This window comes from Hippocampus comes, unplaced genomic scaffold (assembly GCF_001891065.2).
Source record: "Hippocampus comes isolate QL1 unplaced genomic scaffold, H_comes_QL1_v1.1 scaffold76, whole genome shotgun sequence".
NCBI classification, from domain to species: Eukaryota; Metazoa; Chordata; class Actinopteri; order Syngnathiformes; family Syngnathidae; genus Hippocampus; species Hippocampus comes.
The window spans coordinates 4,072,922-4,097,570 of record NW_017805277.1 but is presented as its reverse complement, the minus strand read 5'-3'; the positions used below and the strand labels follow the sequence as shown (position 1 = coordinate 4,097,570).

The 24,649-nt window shown below is 41.9% G+C and overlaps 1 protein-coding gene across 9 annotated transcripts in view; it reads left to right on the top strand.

The window, feature by feature from the left end:
- mymx (myomixer) overlaps positions 1-24,334 on the top strand; it is a 28,924-nt gene extending 4,590 nt beyond the window's left edge. The window contains exons 4-35 of one of the 9 annotated variants that reach the window (XM_019870630.1): positions 2,016-2,162; positions 2,534-2,725; positions 3,564-3,647; positions 4,284-4,402; positions 4,495-4,609; positions 4,689-4,766; positions 4,860-4,975; positions 5,637-5,799; positions 8,354-8,478; positions 8,565-8,661; positions 9,048-9,197; positions 9,307-9,456; positions 9,747-10,003; positions 10,883-11,018; positions 11,814-11,999; positions 12,307-12,459; positions 13,178-13,395; positions 13,676-13,856; positions 13,970-14,122; positions 14,252-14,426; positions 14,538-14,617; positions 14,794-14,904; positions 16,350-18,221; positions 19,071-19,175; positions 19,266-19,340; positions 19,431-19,517; positions 19,595-19,686; positions 19,811-19,896; positions 19,969-20,032; positions 20,120-20,331; positions 22,733-22,891; positions 22,978-24,334. In XM_019870630.1, coding sequence (XP_019726189.1) covers positions 2,016-2,162; positions 2,534-2,725; positions 3,564-3,647; positions 4,284-4,402; positions 4,495-4,609; positions 4,689-4,766; positions 4,860-4,975; positions 5,637-5,799; positions 8,354-8,478; positions 8,565-8,661; positions 9,048-9,197; positions 9,307-9,456; positions 9,747-10,003; positions 10,883-11,018; positions 11,814-11,999; positions 12,307-12,459; positions 13,178-13,395; positions 13,676-13,856; positions 13,970-14,122; positions 14,252-14,426; positions 14,538-14,617; positions 14,794-14,904; positions 16,350-18,221; positions 19,071-19,175; positions 19,266-19,340; positions 19,431-19,517; positions 19,595-19,686; positions 19,811-19,896; positions 19,969-20,032; positions 20,120-20,331; positions 22,733-22,891; positions 22,978-23,213 — 6,174 coding nt within the window. In that variant the 3' untranslated portion in view covers positions 23,214-24,334. Of the gene's footprint in view, positions 1-2,015; positions 2,163-2,533; positions 2,726-3,563; positions 3,648-4,283; positions 4,403-4,494; positions 4,610-4,688; positions 4,767-4,859; positions 4,976-5,636; positions 5,800-8,353; positions 8,479-8,564; positions 8,662-9,047; positions 9,198-9,306; positions 9,457-9,746; positions 10,004-10,882; positions 11,019-11,813; positions 12,000-12,306; positions 12,460-13,177; positions 13,396-13,675; positions 13,857-13,969; positions 14,123-14,251; positions 14,618-14,793; positions 14,905-16,349; positions 18,222-19,070; positions 19,176-19,265; positions 19,341-19,430; positions 19,518-19,594; positions 19,687-19,810; positions 19,897-19,968; positions 20,033-20,119; positions 20,332-22,732; positions 22,892-22,977 lie in introns of all 9 variants that reach the window. The other 8 variants (XM_019870625.1, XM_019870626.1, XM_019870632.1 and 5 more) reach the window with 8 other exon arrangements.
- The last annotated feature ends 315 nt before the right edge of the window (positions 24,335-24,649 follow it).

Here is a 24,649-nt window from a genome sequence, read left to right as displayed (position 1 = left end):
GAAAAGCGCCACAAGTGAAGCAATTATTTAGGGATGAGATCATTGTTTGGCTCTATCTCTTCACGCCTATGGCCCTGCAAGGCTTTATGAGCTGCAGAACGGGTCACGTTATTTCATCCCTCCTGACATGCTGGTGGACCTGCGAGTTTGGCAGAAGGACATTTTGTCCAGTCAATCTGTCCAAACATGAATCCGTTGATTTGTAGTAATAAGAACTATTGGATGTCGCAAGCTCTGGAAGTGTTTGTCTGAAAAGCAACGCATTCCTGTAGAATATTGTTCATGCTAGCAAATTTAGCTGCTGTTAGCTAAATTTAGTGATTGATCTTAATAGACATTTTGACAATGTGCTGAAATGATGTTTGTGGATGTGTGTTAAGCAGTCCTAGCTCCTATATTTTGTTGTTCTACTTCTTCCATTCATAACTTTGCTGCTGTGAATTGGGAATTTCTCCATTGCGAGACTAATAAAGGTTTTCTTATCTTATCTTAGATTTAGATACCTCAGAACATGTCGGGTTTATAAGGAGTTAATCGATCGAGCCGATGATTTTTAGGTTATTTATCTATTTTTTATTTTCGAGATAGGGATTTCAAAAAGGCGTAATGCTTGATGCTAAGGTCGCAAAGCCGGTCAGCACATGGAGAAATGCACCATCTGTCTCGAAGGCTGTTCTGCAAAACTTCACAACATTCATCAGCATTTTTCCATGACAAAGTATAGAAACCTGCACTCCCACAGTTGTTTTCAGGGCCAAGCCGCATACCTAGAGCAGCGTAAAATGTGGCTGAATGGCCAGCACTTTACAATGTGTAAAAATGTACACGTGTTCTTGTTTTTACCTTTGATTGCTAAAATTAGACTTTAGGACTAAAAGGCTGTCTGAAAGAGAGCCATTTTGCTTTCTAAATATATTGACCCAAAGGATGACGTCTTCAGCAGCTCTGTTTTCAATGTAGTCACAGATTTTTCGCATCATAGAAGCAGCCATAGAATCTAAACTGCTAATATCGGCGCTCTTCTTTTTTTTGGCTTGACTAAGGCCCAATTGTATGTTGGGACCAGTAAGCCATTGTTGTGCAGAGTGGACAGGAAGAAACAAGGGAATCATAGACTTCCTGGATGAGGTCATTGCGAGCCATGAGATCCTTCCAAGATTGAGGCGATAGCAGCAGGCACATTTTGTCAAGCTCTTTTCCTTCTGTTCTACACATAAATACCTCGGATGCCTCAAGGGGCCCGTAAACATAACACAAACCTTTCTGAAGCCAAGTGACATCACACAATTTTACTCTTGGGCAAAGTCTTGTTTAGTGGCCATGTCACATGTGGTTGAGATGTTTAATGCAGATGAGGAAGGGAGTTTTTCATATTTATTATGTAGTATTACTCACTTTATATTCCTTTAGGTTCAAAGTGTTGGCATTGTAATAGCTTACTTGTGCACTGAACTCTAATTTGGTGTCCGACGAAATACATAAGAGAAGTTCTGTGGAAAATAAAAGATTTGCTTATTTCTGGATGCCCCAAAGAGGTTCTTTTTTTAGTACTGACAAAACAAATAAATTATGCATTTTCAAAAGATTGGGGCTTTTGTCACCTGCTTTGAGGCCTCGCTCTTGACGTCATCGGACAGAAAAGTCAGCTCTACATAAAGCCTTATGCAATCATGTCCTGGCAGTGACCATGGGAAACGTCTGCTTTGCATAATATAACATTAAGAACAAAATGTTTCTTGATGTGCCTGAAGCACTGTAAGCCAAAGCCTCTCTTCCCTCCTTATCAGCAGAAATAGCACTGTATTTACAAACATTATACTACCACTTTGTCTTGAGAGGTAAGTAACACATCTGATGTCATGCAAACAGCAGGCATGGACACTTCTTTAACAGAGGTTATGCAGTTTAATTCAGTGGGCTTGTATGTAAGAAAATTCCAGAGACTTTTGGGTTTACTTGTAGAGAATAATAAATCAGATTATAATGAACTGACTCAGAGGAAATGGGCTTTGTAGGCTGAGCCATGGAGCAAAAGCAAACTTCGAGACCTGAAGGATGACTCCAAAATTCAGGGCTGCCCCCTGCAGGACTGGGATGAAGCCTCACAGATACTTCAGCGAGATCTTAAGGACTTTGACAACACCCTAATTCAACTCAACCAGGTAGCTATTTTTTTCTTCTGTAGTATAGGGAATCCTTCCCAGAACAATAAAATGCAAAGTTGCCTGTGACTTTCAACATTTAAGATATTGAAAATTTGAATGCACTCATTAATCACAGTTAAACAGACAGTTTATATTTTTCATCCTCTGAAGACATTTTTTTGAAAATGATAGATTGCAGATGCTTAACCTACCTTGGGATTCAGAAACCAACAGAGGAGGATAACCAAGAATTGTCGATTTATTTTTTTCCCCCATGGTTATATCCAAAGGATTTTAGTCGAAATTTAGAAGACCCTTGAGCATATCATTATGCTTCCGCTGACACGTTTGGTGAACAACGGCATTTTTGTTGGCCTCAATTTCAAAAGACAGGTGATCAGCTGATCTGCAAGCTGAATCCCACTTCCGATCTTGTGAAGAATCAGCTCAGCCATCTGAAAGACCAATGGAATATTCTGAAACAAACAGCTGCCAGCCAATCCAGGGTCCTGGGAGGTTCCAAAAACCTGCAGGAGTTCAACAAAAAAGTGGACAAGCTCGAGACATGGATTAAAGAGAAGGTCAAGTGCAGCTATTCAGTCCAAGAGCATCATGAAGTTTGGCCTGTTTTTAACCATCTTTTGTATGCAGTATGTGTACCATTTTGACAAGACTAAATTACAAACGACCAACTAGCAACCACAAATATAAACTACCGGAAATCAAATATTAACTGACAAATTATTGACTAGTGCTATCATTATCTACTTTGTGATCTGATCGTATCAACCATTAGGGTTAATTCTTCGAATTGGATTGCAAACACCAAAAAACAGCAGCTCTGCAAATAGTAGTGGTCACAATAGCTCAAGTGAACAAAATGAATGGTGCACAATAAAACTTAGAAATTAATGTCTTGGTTCCAAACAGCAATAGGTCTGTGAATAATGTAAACAAAATATAACATAAAAAGTAGGAGTCCTCCAATCAGGGGTTCATGCTGCTCATTCCAATCACCTATGAGTGAGATCGGCAGATAGCGATTCCAGTACCGATCACGTGGATGAGCTATGCATTTTTTAATTACATTTTCAAACTGACAATGCAGAAAATGCAAACATGTATATTATGATTCAGTTACCGGTTTGGTCTGAAATGTGCAGTGTTAAGAAAAGGGGGAAGAGATACTGCACTGCACACAGGTTGGTGTCTAGATGGCTGCGGGTTATCAGTTTTTGTGATCGGCAACGATCACTGATCGACATGACAATCACATACTTTTCTAAGCTGTAGGCTATTTCTGTTTATGTCCTTCCTTGATGGTGGGTGTAGTGTGGTATTTCTCTGGTGCCTCTAAAAAAATAGCTGGTGTCCAAACTAATGGAGGCTATAAACTCGTACTTTTATGTGTGCCAACAGGAAGAGGAGCAGTCTCTTGTTAATGTCCTGGTTGCAAACGCTGACAAACTGCAGCTAACCAGAAGAATTTTAGATTTGAAACAGGTGAGCGTTAGCAATAATTGAGAACAGTGACATGTATATGTAATCAGTGGCACAGTAGTCGACTGGTTAGCACGTCGGCCTCACGGTGCAGAGGTGCAGGGTTCGATTCCGGCTCTGGCCTTCCTGTGTGGAGTTTGCATATTCTCCTTGTGCCTGCGTGGGTTTACTCCGGGTACTTCGGTTTCCTCCCACATTCCAAAGACGTGCGTGGCAGGTTAATGGAACACTCTAAATTGGCCCTGGGTGTGAATGAGAGCGCAGATGGTTTTTCGTTTATGTGTGCTCCGCGATTGGCTGGTAATCAATTCAGGGTGTACCCCGCCTGTTGCCCGATGACAGCTGGAATCGGCTCCAGCACACCCGAGGCCCCTTTGAGGATAAGTGGATTAGAAAATGGATGGCTGGATATATAAACAAAGCATTAACAAACTAACATTCCACATCAAAGTTAATTGTAAATTTGAATACAACCAGGTTTAACAATTTACAGTACGTTTTGGGTATTTTCTGGGGCTTATCCTTATTATTTCACTTTAGGCAAACTTTCCGAGCCATCAATAGCCCAAGGTGCAAAATGAACTTTGATACATTTCTGACAGAATTATTTACTTGTTTTGTTTTGCTTCTTTACTGTAGGATGAGCAGCAATACAGAACTCTGCATGAAGAGATCAATCACATGGCTCTAAAACTGGAGAAACAAGGGAAATCAGATAGTAAAAGCATCTCAAGCAGGAGAAAAAATATCAATAAAATGTGAGTGTCCGTCAGGATGAACCAGTATAATGAACCAGGAGTAATAACTACATTTTAATATTTTTTTATTGTGTTTATTGTGTCGTGTACAGGTGGCTGAAGGTGCAGTCTCATCTGAAAAAACACCAAGACAATCTTCAACTTGCACTGGAAGTGTCTTCATTTTACCAGCAGGCTGACAACACATTATTTGCTATTAATAACATGGTATTCTAATTTATTGCCCTTATTTTTTCACTGTCCACCACATGGAATAACATCATTGGAACGTCTGCTTTCATCTCAGATGAAAAGCATATCTGCCTCAAAACAGCCAGGCCTCCTCGGAGAGAGAGAAATCCGTGACATCGCCAGTGAAGTCATGGTAGGAATTATTTTTTTCCCAAATAAAACAGCATTTCCAGACCTGAAAGTGTTTGCAGAAACCCTCTCGACCTAACATGTATACGTGTGCTAGATGTTAGATGTGAGTATGTCCCAGCTGTCAAATCTTCACCCTGCCTTGGCTGCCGGTGTAACACAGAAGCAGAGTGAGGTCAAGGACTGCTGGGTTTCTCTTCAGCGGGTTTTCAGGTAAAGTTAGCCGGTCAAGATAAGAAAACTGTGGTCGTCCCGTGAACACAGGTGTCGCTGTGTTTGTCTGTTGCCAGTAAAGGCAAATATAGGTATGGGTACATTTTAAGGAGCTACCAGTCTCAATGGCTGGGGAAGCATCAGTGGGCACGGAATTTGTTTAAATCAGTATCGTGTCCAAAAAAAAAAAAAAAAAAGGAGCTAATTTCAAGGCAGACATTGATGTAACAAGTTCGATGTGTTATATCCAGGATGCCAAATTAGTAGGAAAGCCTGAATATATTCAGAACAAGGTTATGACTTCTACAGTCACCACATCTTAGCCTGAGAGAACACCCATGGAGATGTTGGAGCAACATTAGACAGTGCTCTCCACCACAATCATCAACACAGCAAAGGAGGAAATATCTCTGTGAAGAATCATGCTCAACCCTGCCCAACCATGAAAACTCTTTCAGGCTGACAGAATGTCCGACTGGGGGACTATCTTCAGTTCCCGAAATGACGTAACCACTGTCGTTTAAGCTGTGTGCCTCGGCTATTTAAATCCAAAAGACACAAACACTGGCAGAACATTCACAACCATAATTGGACTTTATTGTAGACTTCGAAAGCCCTGCTGTCAGCACCACAGCAATCTCTTGTTCCGCTTGTCCTGCAGGAGTGACCGGACAGACCTCCCTCTCATGGGCTCAACATTCACCAGGGAAGACGCTGACCCCTTGACACCAACCCAAGAGCTCCCATGCAACATGGGAACAGAGGCTCAAACGACCAAGGGAAAGCAGGGTGCAGAATGGCAAAGTCATGCTGAAGACAATATGGTAAGCAGTGAAGGTATTAAGTTCTGTTAGCATGACCACACTGTGGCTCTTAGCTAGTAGGGGAAATATGTCATCAGTGCCAGCAACATCTGTGGCCACCGCACATAAAGTGTCAGATGGTTGGGAAAACGCCTTACTTATAGTTTGGGAAGGCTCTTCCTGTATCTGGGGTTAGATGTTAGCACTGATTCCCGATTGACACCCAGCAAGCATGTTTTCATTTCTACTTGTCGGTAATACGTTGTAGTACATTGCCAGAATTCCCAGTTGTAAGGTGGTCCCCAAATGAATGATTTTACACCACTCCTTCCTGAAATACTACGGTTATCCCTTTGTAGCAACCACAAGAAGACCCGTCTTATTTCATAAGGTTTCATGAAAAATGTCAAACTCTGACTATGTAACCATGCTGAAGGCCGGGCCAGAGAAAACATACTTTTACCCTCACCTCAAAGTCAAGTAACATAGCCTTTCACTTTATGATAGAATAATATCCTGACTCAACCTCCTGAACAAAGTACAGCCATTGGTGTGTTAGTATACGGTGGGTCAATCCATGGTGACTGGATCATGAGCTGAAATTATATTCTGGCAGCCATGTAAGAAATTATCGAGAACTTTATGTGAATTAGGCACAGCGCCGGGGTTTTTTTCTCTCCCCGGGCTAAAGGGGGTTTGACCATCTGTGTGTGGGGTGGGCTGAGAAAAAAAATAAAATATTTTCATGACTTCCCTTACTTGAGAGGTCCTCTTGTTTTGCTTTGTTTTTTTGATGAAAGAATAATACACACTAGTCGTGCACGGTTGTAGACGCGTATTCAATGATGTTTAAATTAAAAAACATGACGCACTAAATATGACTGTAATTAATTAATCGTGATTAACACGATAATTTGACACCTTTAGTTTGAATATGCCCGAAAGTAGAGTTTTGGACCTGACCGTCAATGGCAGTAATTGACAGAAATGACCAAATAGCATACCCGCATCACCTCGCTGTTTTTGCACTCTTCTTCTTTACCCCAGTGAGAAACTGGCAGATTTTTTTGCAGGAAAATATAGGTCTGTTTTTTTCTTTTTATCACAAAGGTGCTGGGATGGACTGCAAGCTAAGTAATTCAAAACTAAAGGCGCGTTCAGAACTATGTGCACTACTCTGAGAATGGGTGTGTTATTAAAGAAGGTGCACTGCGCTCTCATTACTTTTCGGACGCAGCCAGCACTGGCGCACCGTGTCACCGCGATATAAAAGACTCACCCCGTACCTCCCAAACAGACACTGGGTACAGCTGCAACACAAACAACAAAAACGATGAGAAAATCGAGAATGATGAGAGAATTGGCTCTTTCCATTCTAGTTGTTTTTCCCTGCTCTTGTTCCTAGCCTTTGACAGGCCCATTGTAAATGACAAGGGCTATTGGGCACAATGGGCTGGGAATAATGGTTGTCTTCTCATCCTGAGCCGTCACAGCTGTGAGTGTTGACTGCATTGAACTGAACCTCGTGAGTTTGCTTGTTGCTCATCTGCGGCAGCTTCACTCGTTACTCTTTATAGTGCAATTAATAAGACCTTTTAACCAAACCCCAAAAGACCAAGTGGCAGCCAAGACAAAGCCAGTCACAACCACCAATAGTTGAAGTCATTTGTCACTTACTTTGTAGCGTTTTACCTCAAGGCGCTTGCTTGTGTGTGCATAAGCGATTGCAGATGAGCTGGTTTGTGTGTGACAGCAGACAGACCTTGGTGTGCAAATACTGTTGATAATGTGCATTGTGTACAACTATGTCCACTTAGTAAATAGTGTTTTTGTTGCCTGTGTGTGCATCGTCATCTGTATGCCGGTGCTTGTGACTCACAAATAGTGGATTCGGTGTGGATGCCAGTAGTACGGTCTCTTTATTGCTGGAGGTAAACACGAGCATCATTTGTTTCTATGGCTAAGTGTAGCCAGATGCTAGGCCTGAAGACCAGATGGACTCAGTGCTAAGTGATAGTTTTTGGCTGACATCACTTCTTAGGAAGACACTCAAGAGGGGATCAGTCAGAAACAGATGAGGTTCAACACTACTGTGGGATCAGTGTCTTGCGAAAAGAGATGGTTGGATGAGGTTTGAAAAGCAGATTACCACATGAAAAGATTTACTCGCACGATCTGACATCATCTCATTCATAATCTTTGGATGTTGGGCACACTTCACGGGTTGTTTATATTACAAAGGAGGGAGAACAGAAGCAAATGTGTAGGGAATAGATGTCGACTCCATTCATCCCGCTTGTATTGGGATGTGGGATTTAAATCAGGGGTTACATTTGTGACCGTTTTGGATGGCCATCTTGTTCTGTATTTGTTTACTGAAAACAGTTACGGTTCACTTTTTTGTGGTAGTGGGATTCATGTGAGAAGTATTTTTCTGTTTATCCTTGGTCTTGTCATGTTTATTTTCGCGGAGTGTGTCATTCATAAAACATTGGGCAAGCGTCTAAATAGTCCTGCTTCCAGCTATGTTGCTAATATGTTTTATCTTGCTTTTGATCATTTATTTTTTCACCAGAGTACATCTGAACATTGTGGGAGTACTAAGCAAAGCCAGGCACAGCAAAGTGTGAACCACACCTCTTCAACCATGGGAGATGGGCCTGATGATGTCATCATCAGTCATCAGTCGAGGAGGGAAAGGTAATTTCAGCGGACCTTCACTCCCTCTCTCTTATGTAATGTGAGGTTTTTATGTAAGTCATAATATGAGTTGCATGTCTTTCCAGCGGTAAGCTTAGAGGTGAGCCCAAGCCTGCCACTGCCCCGAGAGCCCACCCACGGCTTCATATTCAGCTCCAGAAGTTCACTGTGTCAGCTGACAAGGTACACCGAACTCTGCCAGCGACACCAAAATCACTTTTTAAAATTCAAGTCTTTTTTTTTTTAATCCATCCAATTTCATTGGATTCATCGCTCAAAGTTTGCACGACATTTGAGCACGCTGTAACAGACATTAGGTCATGTTTCATAATGAGCAGATCTTCAAGTGTTCACTTGAAATGCTCCAGTGCAGCAGGAAATGTCAAGGCTCATTTGTACTCATACAAAGTAGTTTTGTGAGGTCAGGAGCGGAAACACACCTCATTTTGAGTACAGTAGCTGTGTTGCTTGTTGCTTAGCCAAATTACAGTGTTCTTTTTCTGTGAACACCTATTCTTATAAGCTAACTTTCCATGTCTTTAACCTGATTGCTTTCCATGTTTTTTTAGACACTGTCCTGGCTGAAGGAAAATGTTTCCATGGCCACACAAGTGTGCTCAATAGCCAATTTCGAAGGAATAGAGGCAGCCAGGGGGTGCCAGCACGCAGTGCAACAAGAAATCCTCACTAACAAAGACCGGATAGAGGTGGTCAAAAAAGTAAGCGATAGTTTCTTTCTGAATGACTTTGTGCAACGGATACAATGAGCTAATCTGCATTAACTGATGGTGTATATACATTCAAGTTATCTGAATGACCCATTTTCAGGAGGGACACAGTTTGGTCCGCGCTGAGCACCCAGGCAGCACCAAGATAGAGCAGTTCCTCAGCCAGCTGGAGATGCTTTGGGAAGAGCTGCAGAGTAGGCACCAGAGAAATGCTGTGTTCCTGCAGGCCTCAGAAGACTTGAGCGTGAGGGTAACATTCATCGCATAACCTGTACTCTCAGAAATTATTTTCTTGACCCGAATGGAGTGATGCTAGATGATTGTTTCTGTTAATCGCTTTAAAAGAAACTTAACGTCCAGAGTGTGAGCTGATCTTTGAAGAGTCTGAAGATCACTTCGTATGATTTACATTGTTATGACGTGAATATGAGTTTGTTATATTATAAGGGGCACATTTGTATTGCTGATACTGACCAAAGTTACTCGCAATGAAAACAACCCTTCTCACAAACTATGACGTTCTGCTTCTTTGCTATAAAGGTTTTTAAAGTACTACAGGCACTTGGAAGCCTGGAGTCTTGGCTGGAGTCTGTGGAGCTTTCCATGAAGGAGTCCTCGCTAGCCCGTGACCCTGAAACAATGTCAGCTGCAGAGCAAGAGAACTGTCGGCTCGGGAAAGAAATAGCCATTCGTTCCCAGGAGCTCGGTGCTCTCAGACAAGAGGTGGAGCACCTCCACGGCCGCAGTCACCCACGCGCACGTGACTTGCCATCACGTATGGAAGAGGTGGACACAAAGTAAGATGAAGTGTCCTTTATTTGAGATCTCATTCAATTCAAACGTTGAAGTTGTGCGCATGACTTAACACGCCGCTGGGACGGTCGGACTAAACGTTTTCGGTGTTTCCGCAATGTTATGCTTGCCAGTTCTAATTTCAGTATTTCATTTATTTTGAAGTTATTATTAGGACAATCAAGAAAACGTAGTAGACCCACAGATTTTTTTCGCGATGTTCACTCGTTTAAGCTTTGGCCTAGGTCATTTCTGAATCATAAAGCACATGATGTCTGATCCTTAGTCATGACATCTACTTCCCTACCCACACACTGAATGTCAGACTCACCCTTTCCATGCTTCTCACTTTGGTTGACTTATAGCATGAAAGGATGTTGCCATGGACACTGAGTACAATTTGGGATTCAGCTGTATTATTAGATGTACCTATACTCATCAAAAACAGACTGCAAAGAGCGCCAAACTGACTAAAGAAAACAAAGAATGGTAAAGGTTTCCATTTAGGTTTCTCAGAGTAGGTAATGAGCAGGGCCTGGAATAGGCACCTCAAGAAAGCTCTCACGAACCCACAGTTGGGCTGGTTTCATTTATTAACCCTGAACGCAAGCAACTTCAAAACCGTTTAATGTGGAAAGATATCATTTTGAATGGTTCCTTTTCACATCTCAAAAGTAAATTCTCCACACATGTGGATATAACCGTACTCTGCTGTAGAAATGTTTATGTGACACATGATTACATCAAAACCTCATTCTTGCAGAGTAAAATAAACTCAGATAATATACGCAGTGTGTAAAATATGGTTGCTGAAAGGCGCTCGAGTGCAAACGCCTGTGATGAATAAGGTGTGCCTGATTTTCCAGTGTTTCAAATGTTTCCAGGTACCAACGTGTTCTAAGTGCCCTGACTCAGCAGAGCTCCAAGCTGCAGGACAAGCACATGGAGACTGAGTTCTTGAAGCAAATGGAGCTGGACAAAAGTCAGGAGCCTGACAGTACTCCATGCTGCTTAGTTCAGGTGATCCATCCATCCATCCATCCCTCCATCCATTTTCTATTCCGATTTATCCTCACGAGGGTCGCGGGCATGCTGAAGCCTGGCCCAGCTTTCTTCGGGCAGTCGGCGGGGGACACCCTGAACCATTTGCCATCCAATCACCTGGGCACACATAGACGAACAACCATTTGCGCTCACACTCACACCTAGGGACAATTTAGAGTGTTCTATTAACTGCCACACATGTTTTTGGAATGTGGGTGGAAACCGGACTACCCGGAGAAAACCCACGCTGGCACAATATATATACATATATATATGTGACGGGGCTCACAACTGTGATGTTCTCAAGCTCCACGTCGCTGTCGCTTCAATGAAACCAGACGAGTGGAGTGTGGCTTTTCTCTCTTTTTTATTACTGAAACACAGTATAGCAGGGAATGGTGAAGTCACGTTTGGTGTCGGACATAGCATGTGACTTCCCTGGCAGCTCTGCCTGAACTACGGCGGAAGCTGATGCCATACTGTGCGCTGTTGCGTCACTTCCGCGGTAATTTAATAAACACAATATATCACTCCGTTACATATATATATATATATGTTTGTCTGTCTTTATGTGAACTACGGTACTTTGAAATGGTGTGGAAAAAATCGTCCGCACTGTTGACGCTTTGAGTATGACAAACTCTTTTTGGACGGTATAAAGAATATTTTACGGCACACATAAAACCAACACTAGAAATGAATACATACCTCATGGGTGTGGGAAAGTTTCTTTTATGAAGTACATAAAGTATCATAGATATTTGTGTATAGCTTCTCCACAGTAAGAGCTCATCAGATCCTGACTTGCTGGGACTTCAAAGCAGTGGTGAGGGTGAGCTAAGCATGGGGGGCTCTGTGGAGGAACTGAGAGAAGCTGCGGGGATGCAGAATGACGCCGTGAGGGAAAGAGGACCATCGCAAAGTCACGAGCAGTCCATACAGGAGCTATTGAGCAAGGTGAGAAAGGAAAAGGATAAGTACAGAAACCCATGGGTTATTAGGTACAAAGTATTTCTGTCGCAACAGCTGGGCAAATAAATATAGCAGCATCTGGTTTGATTTGTGTGCTATGGATTTAAAAGGCCACAAATGAGCATCTTGCGGCGTTTTCTTTTCAGTAATGTGATTTATGCAGTTCACGTCAGGATAGCACATAAACATGCCTGAGGAGACGCCACGTCACCTCCTAACATTTGCAATGTTTATCTCACTGTAGAATAATGAGTTTCATCAAGTTCTCATGATGATTTATGTGCAACCCTAGCAAGCCAGACTGTCTGTGTGCTTGGAGGAGTGTCTCTGCTGCTGCAATGACCTTAACCTGGACGTCCTTGAGAAGGAGACAGATATGGCAGTCCAGTGTGAGCCAGATCACTGTGACTTGGAGACTCTGCAGGAGAGGACCACCCAGCTCGAGGTGACAAGAATATTGTAACTATGTTATGTTCCAAATTCAGAATTGCACCAAAGCTAATATTTGGACAGATCTAATTTGATGCATGAATTTGTGTCTGTTTTCTGCCAGATTATGTCCCTTCTTAACTCATTCACTCCCAAAGACGTTTTTAAACGTCTTTTCAGACTTGGTACGGAATTGGCTGGTACTGAATGAGTTAAAAAGGGCCATCCAAACTCACAATTAAGATGTCTGTGGGTGTTTGTGTGTGTGTGGGTGTGTCACATCCGAAGGGTACAGGATGAAAAGTGTGCTTTCACACCAAAGATCTGTGGGAGTCATGTGCACACACGCACGCAAAGCTATCTGGAGCTGATAACATTGTAGCAGAAATGACCTCATCCCACAAACTGAAATGAATGTACCGTCAGCAGACAGGAATCCTATCTCACTGTTCTTGAGGCTCACTGTTGCAGACGGATGCAATAAAGTATTGCTCCCAGAGAACCTTTAACGCTAATAATTACTGCCTTGTCAAAAGGAAGAAAAAGGTGGATCCGATGGCTACTTTGCTATTGCGTGATCAAACATATGTGGACCATATGTTTTTCTGCGGTAGACTACACACAAAGCTACGGCGATGAAGTCATGGGCAACGTTACAACTAGTACATGCTTACACAACGGTGCCAAATATGATGCTGAAATCATCTTTTATTGTGATTCTGCGATCCTCACAGATTGGCTATGAAGTTCTCACTGATAAAGTGAAGGAGATGGAGAGCCAGGCTTGTCGTTTGAAGGAGCTCTGCCCAGAGAGCATACCGGTACTTGGGACCAAGATTCGGGCAATGCTGAAGGTCTGGATGGAGCTGGGGAAAAGAGTGATGGAGCTCAAATCACGTCTGCAAGAATTCTTGCATCTCCAAGACTTCTTCAGGAGCTACCTTTCAATGATGTAAGCAAACTGGAGGGATATGCCACGTTTTAGGGCCAGATGTTTTTGCCATTTTCACGTTTGTGTGAACATCTATAAAAAGTAAAGAACAAAGTTCTTGTGCTTGAAAAGTAATGTGTCCAGGAAGTTGCCACACATTTCCTGCAAGTTGGACATCCTCACTTATGTCCTTTTAGGGTGGAGGTCTGGTCATTCTCATATTTTATGAATGACTTTTTCTCACAACTCTGTTCCTTGTCTCTTTCAACACCTCTTACCTTTCCCCCACTTGCTTGGATAGCTCATGGACAGAAGACACTCGGTCATGCATCTTCTCAGAAGCCTTGCATCTGAGAGCAGATGGACAGAGCCTACAGTCCACAGAGCTTGATGTACAAATTGAGCAGAAGTTTGAGGAGTTTGACGAGCTGGCGGCATCTGGGAGAAATATTTTAGACAAAGAACATCATCTCACTCAGATGGTGAGCTGGGTTTTGAGTGTGTGTGTGTGTGTGTGTGTGTGTGTGTGTGTGTGTGTGTGTGTGTGTTATTGGAATATCATTTTTAATACTGACATCTGAGTAATGGGTTTCAGGTAGGAGAGCGCTTGGAAGAACTACGCAGTATGCTTGGGTGGATTTCTGTGCACTGGAGAGCAAAGAAACAAGAGTGGGTTCTCAAGAAGAGGACACAGGAGTCCTCAGTCGATAACATTTACTCTGAGGCCACATTGTACTCTCCTTCCGAGGTAGATTTGAACAAGTCGCCTGAAATAACAAACATTTACAACCAAGTTTGTTCAAGAAATACATCTTCATAGCACCCGCGGTGTTAAACAAATATTACCTAATACTTCTCTCTATGGCTTTTTTAATAGACTACAGAATCCTATGAGTTCTGTCAGTCTCTGAATCTCATCTCAGAAGAAAGAAAACCCAAGGCTGGAGGAGACAGCCAGAACCCGGAACAGTTTCATGGACATGCTCAGCAGCCAGAGGAGAAGCAGTTAGAGGATGGCTACGAGGTGATGAAAAGTATCACACAATGGGACGGTGAGGCCCCCCGATCAGAGTCTCCCACACAATCACTCATGGTCATTCGGGAGCCCAGCAGTTCCTCTTTAGCGGGCATGGTCAACCTCATCCTCCGCTTTGGTAACGCAGGGAACAGCCATGTTCAGATGGTGGACCAATCTGTTTCGAATGATGAGGTTGTAGAGGAGACTTCTGAGCCTCTCCACAGGGTGAGCACACATATTTGAAGTTTTTGGTTAACTCACCAAATGGTTCCACAATGATATGTTGGTCCGCAACTGCATCCACAGGATCTCTGTCCTTGAATATCTGCTGTTGGTTCATTTCTCATTCTGCTTTGGCTTTTACGTTCTATCTGTCTTTTTTCCCCCACTTTCTCCTTTAGCCGACTCTGCCTGCCTGTAAAAACTTTTGGAAGCGCTGCCAGGGGCTTTTGGAAAATGCTTTGGGTAGTTTGAAGCGAAAGAAAAAGATTTATCGGCAGAGTGCAAATGAGGTAAATTGCAGGGTGTGAATTGACAACGCATGCTGCGCTTTCAAGTGTGCTGGAACTGCATGCTGTGTGTAGTTATTTACTATGGCCAAACCGTAGAAGGTGCCGTTGGTCCTGCGACTTGCTTCCGCAGTCTCGTGATCCATTTTCCAAGTCGAGAGCTGCGAGGAAATATTTGAAGTCCAAAAACTTTAATGCTGACAATGCATTATTATTTTACTCACACCACTGCTACATCATTGTGTCAGTTACGAAGTGTGAAAATATAATTTAATGTTAATACTCAGAATTTTCCACTCACAGAAGTCATAAATGCAAACAATAAATTCTGCTTTTATGATGCACATTAACTGGAGTGCTATTTTAGCAGAGGACAATAGAGGTGTGTTACTTTTACCATCTAACCATGTACTAGGTGGTATGACTTCAGATTTTATTGAGGTCATCAATGTGAGCTGGCTGACGGATCGTTCGCTGTCATGTCAACATATTTTCAGCCTAGGAAAAAAAAAATCCTCTCATTCAGTCTGCTTGTTGTCGCCCACCGTATAACATATTACATTTGTATACACCAGACAGCAGCATTGAATACACAGTTAGGTCAACAACAAAAATAACACTTATTGTCTTTATTCTGATGGAGACTATTTCAACATATTTCTTGTCACTATTATGTGTAATAAACACCGATGGTGTCGTGCTGACAGAATCAGTAAACTTTGCTGGACTTTGGTACAGGACATCTTCATAAATGGTTTTCACTTTCACACTTTATTGCTTTTGCTCTCTTTCCCAGACTTAACTACAGGATTCAAAGTAGGTTACTTTCATGTCAGGCTCCATTTTTAGTTTTTTTTTTTCTCCACATTTCCAGATGTCCCTAACACTGTGTTTGTCACTCTGGGACAGTCACTTTTGATTTACAGTACATCAGTAATTACCAATGGTTTTCTTGGTGTGATTGCACCTTAGTCTTCCAAAAGATACTATTTCAGGAATTTGGAAAAGAAGGATAATGGTTACAAATGGGATATGTACCAGAAAACCCCATTACATTTTTGGTAAAACAGTACAACCAAAGGCTTTTGGAAGGGAACTGGTACCAAATTACCAAGAAGGGACGACAGACTTTCAAAGTCGAAAAGGGGATTAGTCAGAGAAACAATATGGGACTATTTGGACTGTGTCCAACAAATGCTTAATTACTGTCATCTTCTTCTATTACCCTTTCACTTTTTTCCTTCCTTTTCACCTAGTTATTTGCATGGTAATCTGTTTTTATATTCCTATGCCGTCATTCATCCTTAGCACATGAAACAGATCATGTTCTTTGCTGTCTGCAAAATGACACCACATACATCTCGGGGAATAAAAAAAGCATTTTGAGATTCTGAGAGGGAAAAAAACTCATGTTGAATGGCTCTCTCCCTCTCCCCATCTCTCCCTAGGTGAGTACTTACTTACATGTCAAGGATAACAACTCAGCTGTGGCCCCAGTGTATGAGAGTATCACTTTCCCGCCCCAAAAGAACCGGTTGACATCTTCAGCCTCCCTTACTTCCTCCTCATCCTCCTCTTCACCACCCTCGACAGTGCAAGCACCTCCGACTAGCGTATCCTTCCACCCTTTGAATGTCAACAGCTCCATATTCTGCAGCCTCAAGAGAATGGGCAAGAAAAGAAAGAGAAAGAGAGACACTCGCAGGCATACCATCCAAAAAGTCATGGGGGTGGACGAGGAAACAGATGAGCCTCTTTACGCCTGTGAGACAGTCACTTATGATACTCATACCTGGCCACTCAAAGATGGTCGAAGGAAGAAAGGTTCGCCACAGTGCGGAGATGAAATTGACGCTATGTCTGACATAAAGAATCCCCTACTGAGAGACATTGAGTTAGAATGCACTGGAGAGGACACTATTACTCCATATGCTGTTTCAGAGGGACGGGCCACCTCCAACCAAGGGACGGGCCAGTGCAAATTTCTTTCTTTGGGCTCCGTGTTGAGCTTTGACTTACCAAAGGACATGACTCTCATCCCCAGCATTCAGGAAATCATAACAATTGCTCCTCCGGAATCCAATAAGGCAACTGGGACTGATCCAGACCCCAACTTCCAACGGCACACAGCACTGAGTTCATTCAAACAAACTCGACCCTCGCTGGCCAACAGCTTTAGCAGAGCCGAAATCAGCTCTCAGATACAGACGTCTACAGTTGCTGCCAAAGATTTGGCTGATAATGACGCCATTCTCAACACAACCCCTCCCCTGGCAAAAGATGAGGATCAGATGGCACCTTGTAATGGTTTGTCCAAAAGTCAGTTCAACGTGCAGGATGATGCAGAGCAGGAGTGGGACGAAATGTCATCAGTACTCAAAACTGGAAATGATCACAGCTGCAAGCTTTCCCAACCGATTTATGTGAATCAAGCCACTGTGGCCATTAACTCCGCTGCTCATAAACACCAGTGCCCAAATGTTCGTACACTTATTCGAGACCTCAATGGACACAAGTACCATAAAAGTGCAATACATGTACATGATGAGAACACAGGACAGTGTCTGCACCAAGCTTGTCACATGTTTGTCAATCTCAAGTCAACAGTGAAAGTTCGACAAGACTCGGTGGACTCAGGCATCTCCAGCTCCAGCAGCATCAAACTATATCCTGATGGGTCATGTGCAGACAATCCCCAGATTACTGGGATGGTGGGAAAGCTCATGTCCCTTCAAGTGGGACGTATTGACTCCATGAAGACAACAGAAAATGTGGGCTCATCAAAACACAGCGAAGACCCACAACAAGAACCTGTCCACCTGGACCGTCAGCAATTTGAGGAGGAAGAAGAAGAGCTGGAGGGCATCTGGAACCAAACTACCAACTTCAGGCAGAGTATCTGTTCAGACATCATGTATCAGCCTAACCAAGAGGAGTCCATCTCATTGGATCAACCGAGTAAGGCCATTCCCAGCTCATCCCCCAGCCAAGTTCCAGCTATGCACTATCGAAACCTGGCGACAGCCTCGGAACCCAACCTCCTCGTGGCCGACTTCAGGCTGCCATCAAATACCCAGAGCCTCCTGTGTGGCGACAAGGAGCCGCTACAGATCGTCAAAGACAGAAGGTCCTGGGCAGCCTTTCCAAACAGGGACCAAATTGGCAAGACCTTTGTGGCTGTGAACGAAACAGCCGCAGATCAGTTGAAACTGCCAGATGTTGTTGACAATCAGAAATATATCTACCAATACAAAGATGGGGAAGAGGAGGAAGAGTCAAAAGGTGGTGAGGAGATGGGCGAACGCACAACTAGTTCAAAGGTGAGGTCATTAATTGATTAACTGCCAGCACAGGAGACTGCCCTAAATTGTAGAGCCAATTCATCTCACTTCTGAGAATGTGACTTTTTGTTTTATTTTGCCTTGCTCGCCCACATTTTCCCAGCGTGAAAGCCAAAACCAATGTGAAAAAAAAGAACAAAAACAAACTTGTTTTCTTTGGCACTACCTAGTAAATCAGCTCCCAAATTTAATAGTCGGTCTTTGGGCCGATGCAGCACTACTCATTCAGTGTTGGTTGTAATTAGCATGAAAGCTTTTCCAAAATACTGACGGCCACAACGTTCTTTGTCCGCTACGTAATCACCAACAACTTTAAGTAGGAGTACTTTCTACTTTTTCAATCTCTTATTTAAGTACAGTGCAGTGAGAAAGGATTTGATGCCTTCTCAACTTATTTTTTTCATTGTTTCCCCACTTTAATGTCTAAGATCATTGTATATAGATATCAGACAAAAATAACCCAAGTAAGCATAAAATACAAATTTTAAATGGTGAAAAGGTACTTGCCCCTCCACTCCCATGCTAAATCATGATTATATTGTGGCTCATCACATTGTTCAATTCATTTGCACTGACCGCAACAAAGCCTGATTACCCTAAGACTCATCCAGTCGATCACAAAGGACCAAAGAATGCAAAATACAATGCAATTTAATGCTAATCATCACAGAATAATTGCCATTTCAGTTAAACAACGCATATTGTTTCAAGAAAGAAAAAGTGAAGACTTTACATTGTCCATAGGGGGATGTCATGGCTGTTCTTGTGTTTAAACAGTCAAATCTTTCATAACACAAACAAAAGAAAATCAAATCTTCTTCTCAACAGGGCCAATCAAATGGCTTCTGTCACCAAGGAAATGATGCTCAAAACCTGGACACCATGGATATGCAGGACGAGTCAACGGCCACAAGAGGACGCTGCGGTACCCTAGTGAGATTGAAAGCATCATTTGCATCAGCAAAAGGGCTGTTTTGATTGACAGCAGGGATGAACCTGAATCATTTCATAACCGCTTTTTAGAATGAAAATCCTGAGATGCAAACGATGGAGGGAACTCTCGAAAGGAAGCAAAAATTTCAACTTGGAGGAAAGAAAGTAAGAAAGCTTCCATTTGTTGTTCAAGTGAGCATGGTCAGCAAGTGTCAAGTCCCCCGTCAGCAGTGCGCTCATATCTTATTTTCACAGGCTGCTTCCAGAGGCTGGAACTCGTACCATACTGTTTTATATCGACACACCTTATGCTTCTATCAGGATAAAAAGGAAACGCTGAGAGTAAGTACAGTAGCCATGAATAAGTAAAGCAGATGGTAATAAGCGGTCAGTGTTGGTCAGCCTTTGCTGCCTTGCAGACCTCCACATGTGGCTTGCCGCTGAACCTCACTGGAGCTGAATGTTCACCTGCACCAGAGTACACCAAGAAACCAAACTGCTTCCGTTTGAGGTAAGAACGGAAAATATAATGTGTTAGTCACAATGGTTGACGATCGCAGAGTTAATCAAGGAGGTAAGCTGTGCGAACGTAGTGGATAGTTGAGTATCTGAAACCTTTGTTTTTTGGCCTTCAGGCTGCGTGATGGCTCCGAATATCTCTTCAATGCCTCCTCACGCTTTTTGATGAATAAATGGATGAACAAAATACAAGTCAACACAGGTAAATAAATAAATAGATGTTAACGTGACTGTGAGTGAGGTGGCAATGTCATTTCAGTCTTTGTCTTAAAAGGTGGAAGTCAGTCTGCGTCTTCGCTATCAAGCAACCCAGTAGATCGAGACATCCCCATTTCCTTGTAAGAAATGATCCTGTCCAACCTAACACCACTGCTCCTTAAACTAATAGTCTATAATGGAAAGAAAACATCTGTCCCTCCCAACAGAAGCCCCCCTCTGTGCTCAGGCTGCTACGGTCTGGCCAAATGCTACTGCTCCTCCCAGCATGATCTCACCTCCACGTTTCCCAGATGGAAACCCCCGAACCGAGCCAAAGACATGGTTGTCCTCTCCAGAGAGTTCACGCTCATGCCACAGAGTCACCGAAGATGTTTGGGGGAACATTCGACCATTTCATCCACACACGGACACTCCTGCAGTAAGCCCCTCTGTCCCTCTACATTCTAAACACTCAACTCCAAAAGTATAGGAACAGGGATTCGTCTATTTTTGCTATCGACTGAATGCTAAAGATACATATGAGAACAGAGATCAGAATTTCACTTTTCAGTTTCAGGTATTTCAATCTGGATCTGCTCAACAACTTCAAAGATGGCATTATGTGTAATGAAACACTACACTTTTAGTGGAGCAAAATTATTGGGACGGATAGGATTAAAATACATCAATGAATGACTTGATAGCAATGGCTGTATAAAGTCTGTAGCCACCTGACATCACCAAATTTGCATTCCTTATGTATTTATTTATTTATTGTGATGCCTTTCCAGGGTTTCAGTGCACCCCCTTTCAGAAGTTGTTAGCTTTGGGGGCTGGGGGCCTACTCCTTTCAGTCTCAACTTTAAATTGACAGACAACATGTTTCCATTGATCTCTGTTCTTACGGTTAATGTAAAAATGTAGACTTCACTGGTGAAATGCAAATCTGAATCAGTCAGTCACAACTTGCTCTGAAAAACGTGTAGATTCAAACAAAAGGTGCTATATTCTACATTTTCTGAGTCCCATTCAGATGTACCTGGAAAAGAAAGTTGGTATGTTGAGCTCTCGTCTTACATTTATATTTTTCTGTTTTTTGGGGGCGTGGGGGGAGCGTCAAAAACAAAGGAACTGGCATCACTCTCATTGTATTTTAGTCATCATGTACCGTAGTTTTGTTCCTACATCGTCCTTCATTCTTTTTAATATTATGAGGCTCAAGTTAGCGAATCATAAACACCTCCCTTTTAGTCTGATGTAGTGATGTTCTTCTACCCCAAGAAAGACTCCAACCACAGCATTAAATATTTCTCTGACAGTGTCAGTCACACTCAGCATTTTGAAACATTTGTGTGGGTGGTACCAAGCACTCCAAAAATGTGCCTCATTTTGTCTTTTTTTTTGTCTAAGTAACACTGAACACGAGCATATTCCTTATCATTTAACACAGCTGGTACTTTAAAAAGACATTTAAAGGGATAATCCATCTTTTGTTGTGGTTTAGATGGATATAATAGGTCTACTCACTGCAGATATTAAGTTCTACAGTAGGGGGAGCCCAAATATTGTCTCACTGCTGGTTCAGTGGTTCTCCAATTGAACCACTTAAAGGGCTTGATGACGAGTTTAAACACCGGCCATGTCATAATACTGTATTAGAATCATTTTTATTTTTATAATTGTTATTGCTGGGATTGTTATGGAAAAGCGCAGATGCAAAAGTATTTATTGATAATTAAATGTATAAGTATATATTCTGTACATTGTTTATTATTAAAAATTAATAAATTTTTTTAATTAATCATTCGTGTATTAGGTGTTTTAGTATTATATCTAACAATGTACTATATAGTCTAATGGTATAAGATGCACAACTACGCATTTATCAGTATGGTTACTGAATGGATAGTATATGGCATTTGACATATTGTGCGCTGTATATGTAAATATCGTATGTTCTAGAAATAGCAGAGAAAATTGACAAAATATTTAACATTTTAATCATGTAATGGAGATTTAAGGGGTAGGAACAGATACATTTAGACTTCTTCCTAGTCTGTTTCAAACACTTTTGTGTAAGTGCGTAATTCATGTCTGAGTAGACCATTGTGTAACGTTCTCTTGCGTTGGTTTCATTGGTGCTTTGTTTCTGTTGTATGTTTTGAAGTTTTATTGCCCTCACAAGTGAACTCATATTAACAGTATGTTGTTTACGCTTAAAATGTCATACATGTTCAAGAAAAACAAAATTAAATTCAAATGGATCGTACATAGATGTAAAACAAAAATACTTTGCAACTAAATGTTTGAAAATCACGTTGGTTGTACTTAAAAATTAAATAAAACCAAACTGTGCTTCACAACTGTAGTGTAGTGGAATGTAAAAACGTTTGCAGTAAATCAATGTGACGTGATGCAATTTGAGCAATTCATTAAGTGATTCTTTGACATACCACAAGAGGGAGCATGCGCACCACTACCACACTTTGAGAATGCCTACCTCAGTTCAATGTGATTTGTCAAGTCAAGTCAGCTTTTATCGTCAAATATGTTCGATGTGGAACATACAGCACAGATGAAATTACTTTCCTCTCTCAACCACAGTGCAAACATGTAATGCTAAAATTTACGTTAAAATTCCATAAGACATAAATATATAAATATGTTAAATAAAAATAAACAAATAGCAACAACAGACAACCAAGGGCACTTATAATTATTGTATATTCGTAGTTACTTGTTTTAAGTGCAATAATCGGATGTCAGATGCTGGGGGAGGGACTACTGCTCATTTGCTTCTTCTCTGACTTTACTATTATTTGCTACTTGTTCTTCCACAGAAGAGCAAGATGATGTTGATAATGATGACTGTAAGCAGATGATGACTCACAGACTTCAGGGAGGAAGCGGAGACAGCACCTCTTCCCCCCATTGGTCCCCCCCACGCAGCAATCAGGACTGGCTGAGCAGCAAGTGTCGCTCCCACTCCTTCACTTCTGGTTAGTTTTCGCCTATTAACCTCAATGACCTTGATAACGCATCGTCTGCGCCTTTCTTGACTACTGCGTTCTGTTTGGTCTCCTAGCAACCTATCAGAAGATTAAGCCAACACAGCAGACCTGCAGAGGCCCGGAGAGAGGATCTAACTATAGTGTGACGCTAGTGCTAGGAGACAAGTCATCGGACAGAAAGATCGGTGGCACTTCGGTATCGGTGGCTGGATGGCAGGAGGACAATTGCCCTCCGATGAGTTACACCGGCCTGCCTCGGTCTCGCAACAAATCCGTCTTTAAGAAGCTCTGTGGCAAAATGGACCTGTGACTTTTCACCAGAGTGGCCCTCATGTGCAGTGCACATGGTTTTTTTAATTTTTATTTTTTAATGAGTATTATCTACTACTGACTATATTTATATCCAGAGTTGCTCCCGCAGTTTTATTTGAATGTGTGAGATTGTATTTGTGTGTGTGTGTATTATTTGAATTGCACGATGTAGTTAGAGTGTATGTTAAATTTGTGTTGTTTGTATGGGACAGCACGGTAAATAGTGGAGTTTGCATGTTATTTCTGTGCTTCTGTGGGTTTTCTGCAGGTACTCCGGCTTCCTCCCACAAAAAAAAAAACAAAACAAAACATGATGTTGGGTTCATTGAATGCTTTAAATCAGGGTTACCAACATGGTAACACAAAGCCAGCCCCCAAGGACCACATGAGTGGCCTATATGGGCCTGTTCCAAAAATTGCTCACTTGGGTCATTGTGATTTCCTAGGAAGGATGTAGAAGTGGTCATTTCAAAATGAACACATTTGAGATTGGTACAGTAGAAATCAACTGTTGCATATTGCTGATCATTTTTGTGAGAAATCATTCACATGATCAGCGTCCTCATATACGTAATAAGCATGAATTATTCATGACATAATTAAAGGCACATTGGGTAAATTTGATATTTCAGAAGTCTTTATAAAACTGGCAGCCCTTGACATAAATCAGCACCCAAGAGGTAACTCAGTTTCACAAAGAATGGTGACCCCTGCTTGAAATGTTCTATTGAGTGTGAGTGTGTTGAAATGTGCTCTGTGATTAGCTGGCAACCACTCCAGGGTGTTCTCCACCTCTCACCCAAAATCAGATGGAATTGGCTCCAGCTCTCCTAATAAAGTTTACTCGGGGGAAAAAAAATGGACAAATGGATGTGTTGCTTGTATTTTATCAGTGTGCGTACAAAACAGCTCTGCAGGACGTCCATTTTGAAAGAACATTTGCATACAAGTGATAACACTTAAAACACGAAAGTCATTACAGTAGTGCCCACATAATTGTTTCCCTCCTGTGTGTTTTGCACTAATTAACAATTTTTTTTTCATACAGTTACACAGTTTGATACTGCTTGTTGTTGGTGTGTCGCAATGAAATTTCATTATAAAACAACCAAATGATAATGATTTGGTGCAGTTCAGTCTGTTGTTGTTTTTATTATTATTATGAATATAAGAATTATTCATCATTATTACTTTGCAGAGGTATTTATGAATTGTTCCGAAATTCCTCAATCCTTTAACCTCTTCAAGATAAGAAAGAATTATTTTAAGACAACTGTGTCGAGGAATATATTTGGAGATTTGAATAAAAATCTCCTCTGATATCTCACATCTGGCCTTATGGTGCATAACAGCTGCTCCAAAACATTTTCTCAACAGCTAATACAGATGTTTTGGCCCAACAACTGATTCACCTGTCATTTGCCAACATTTGGC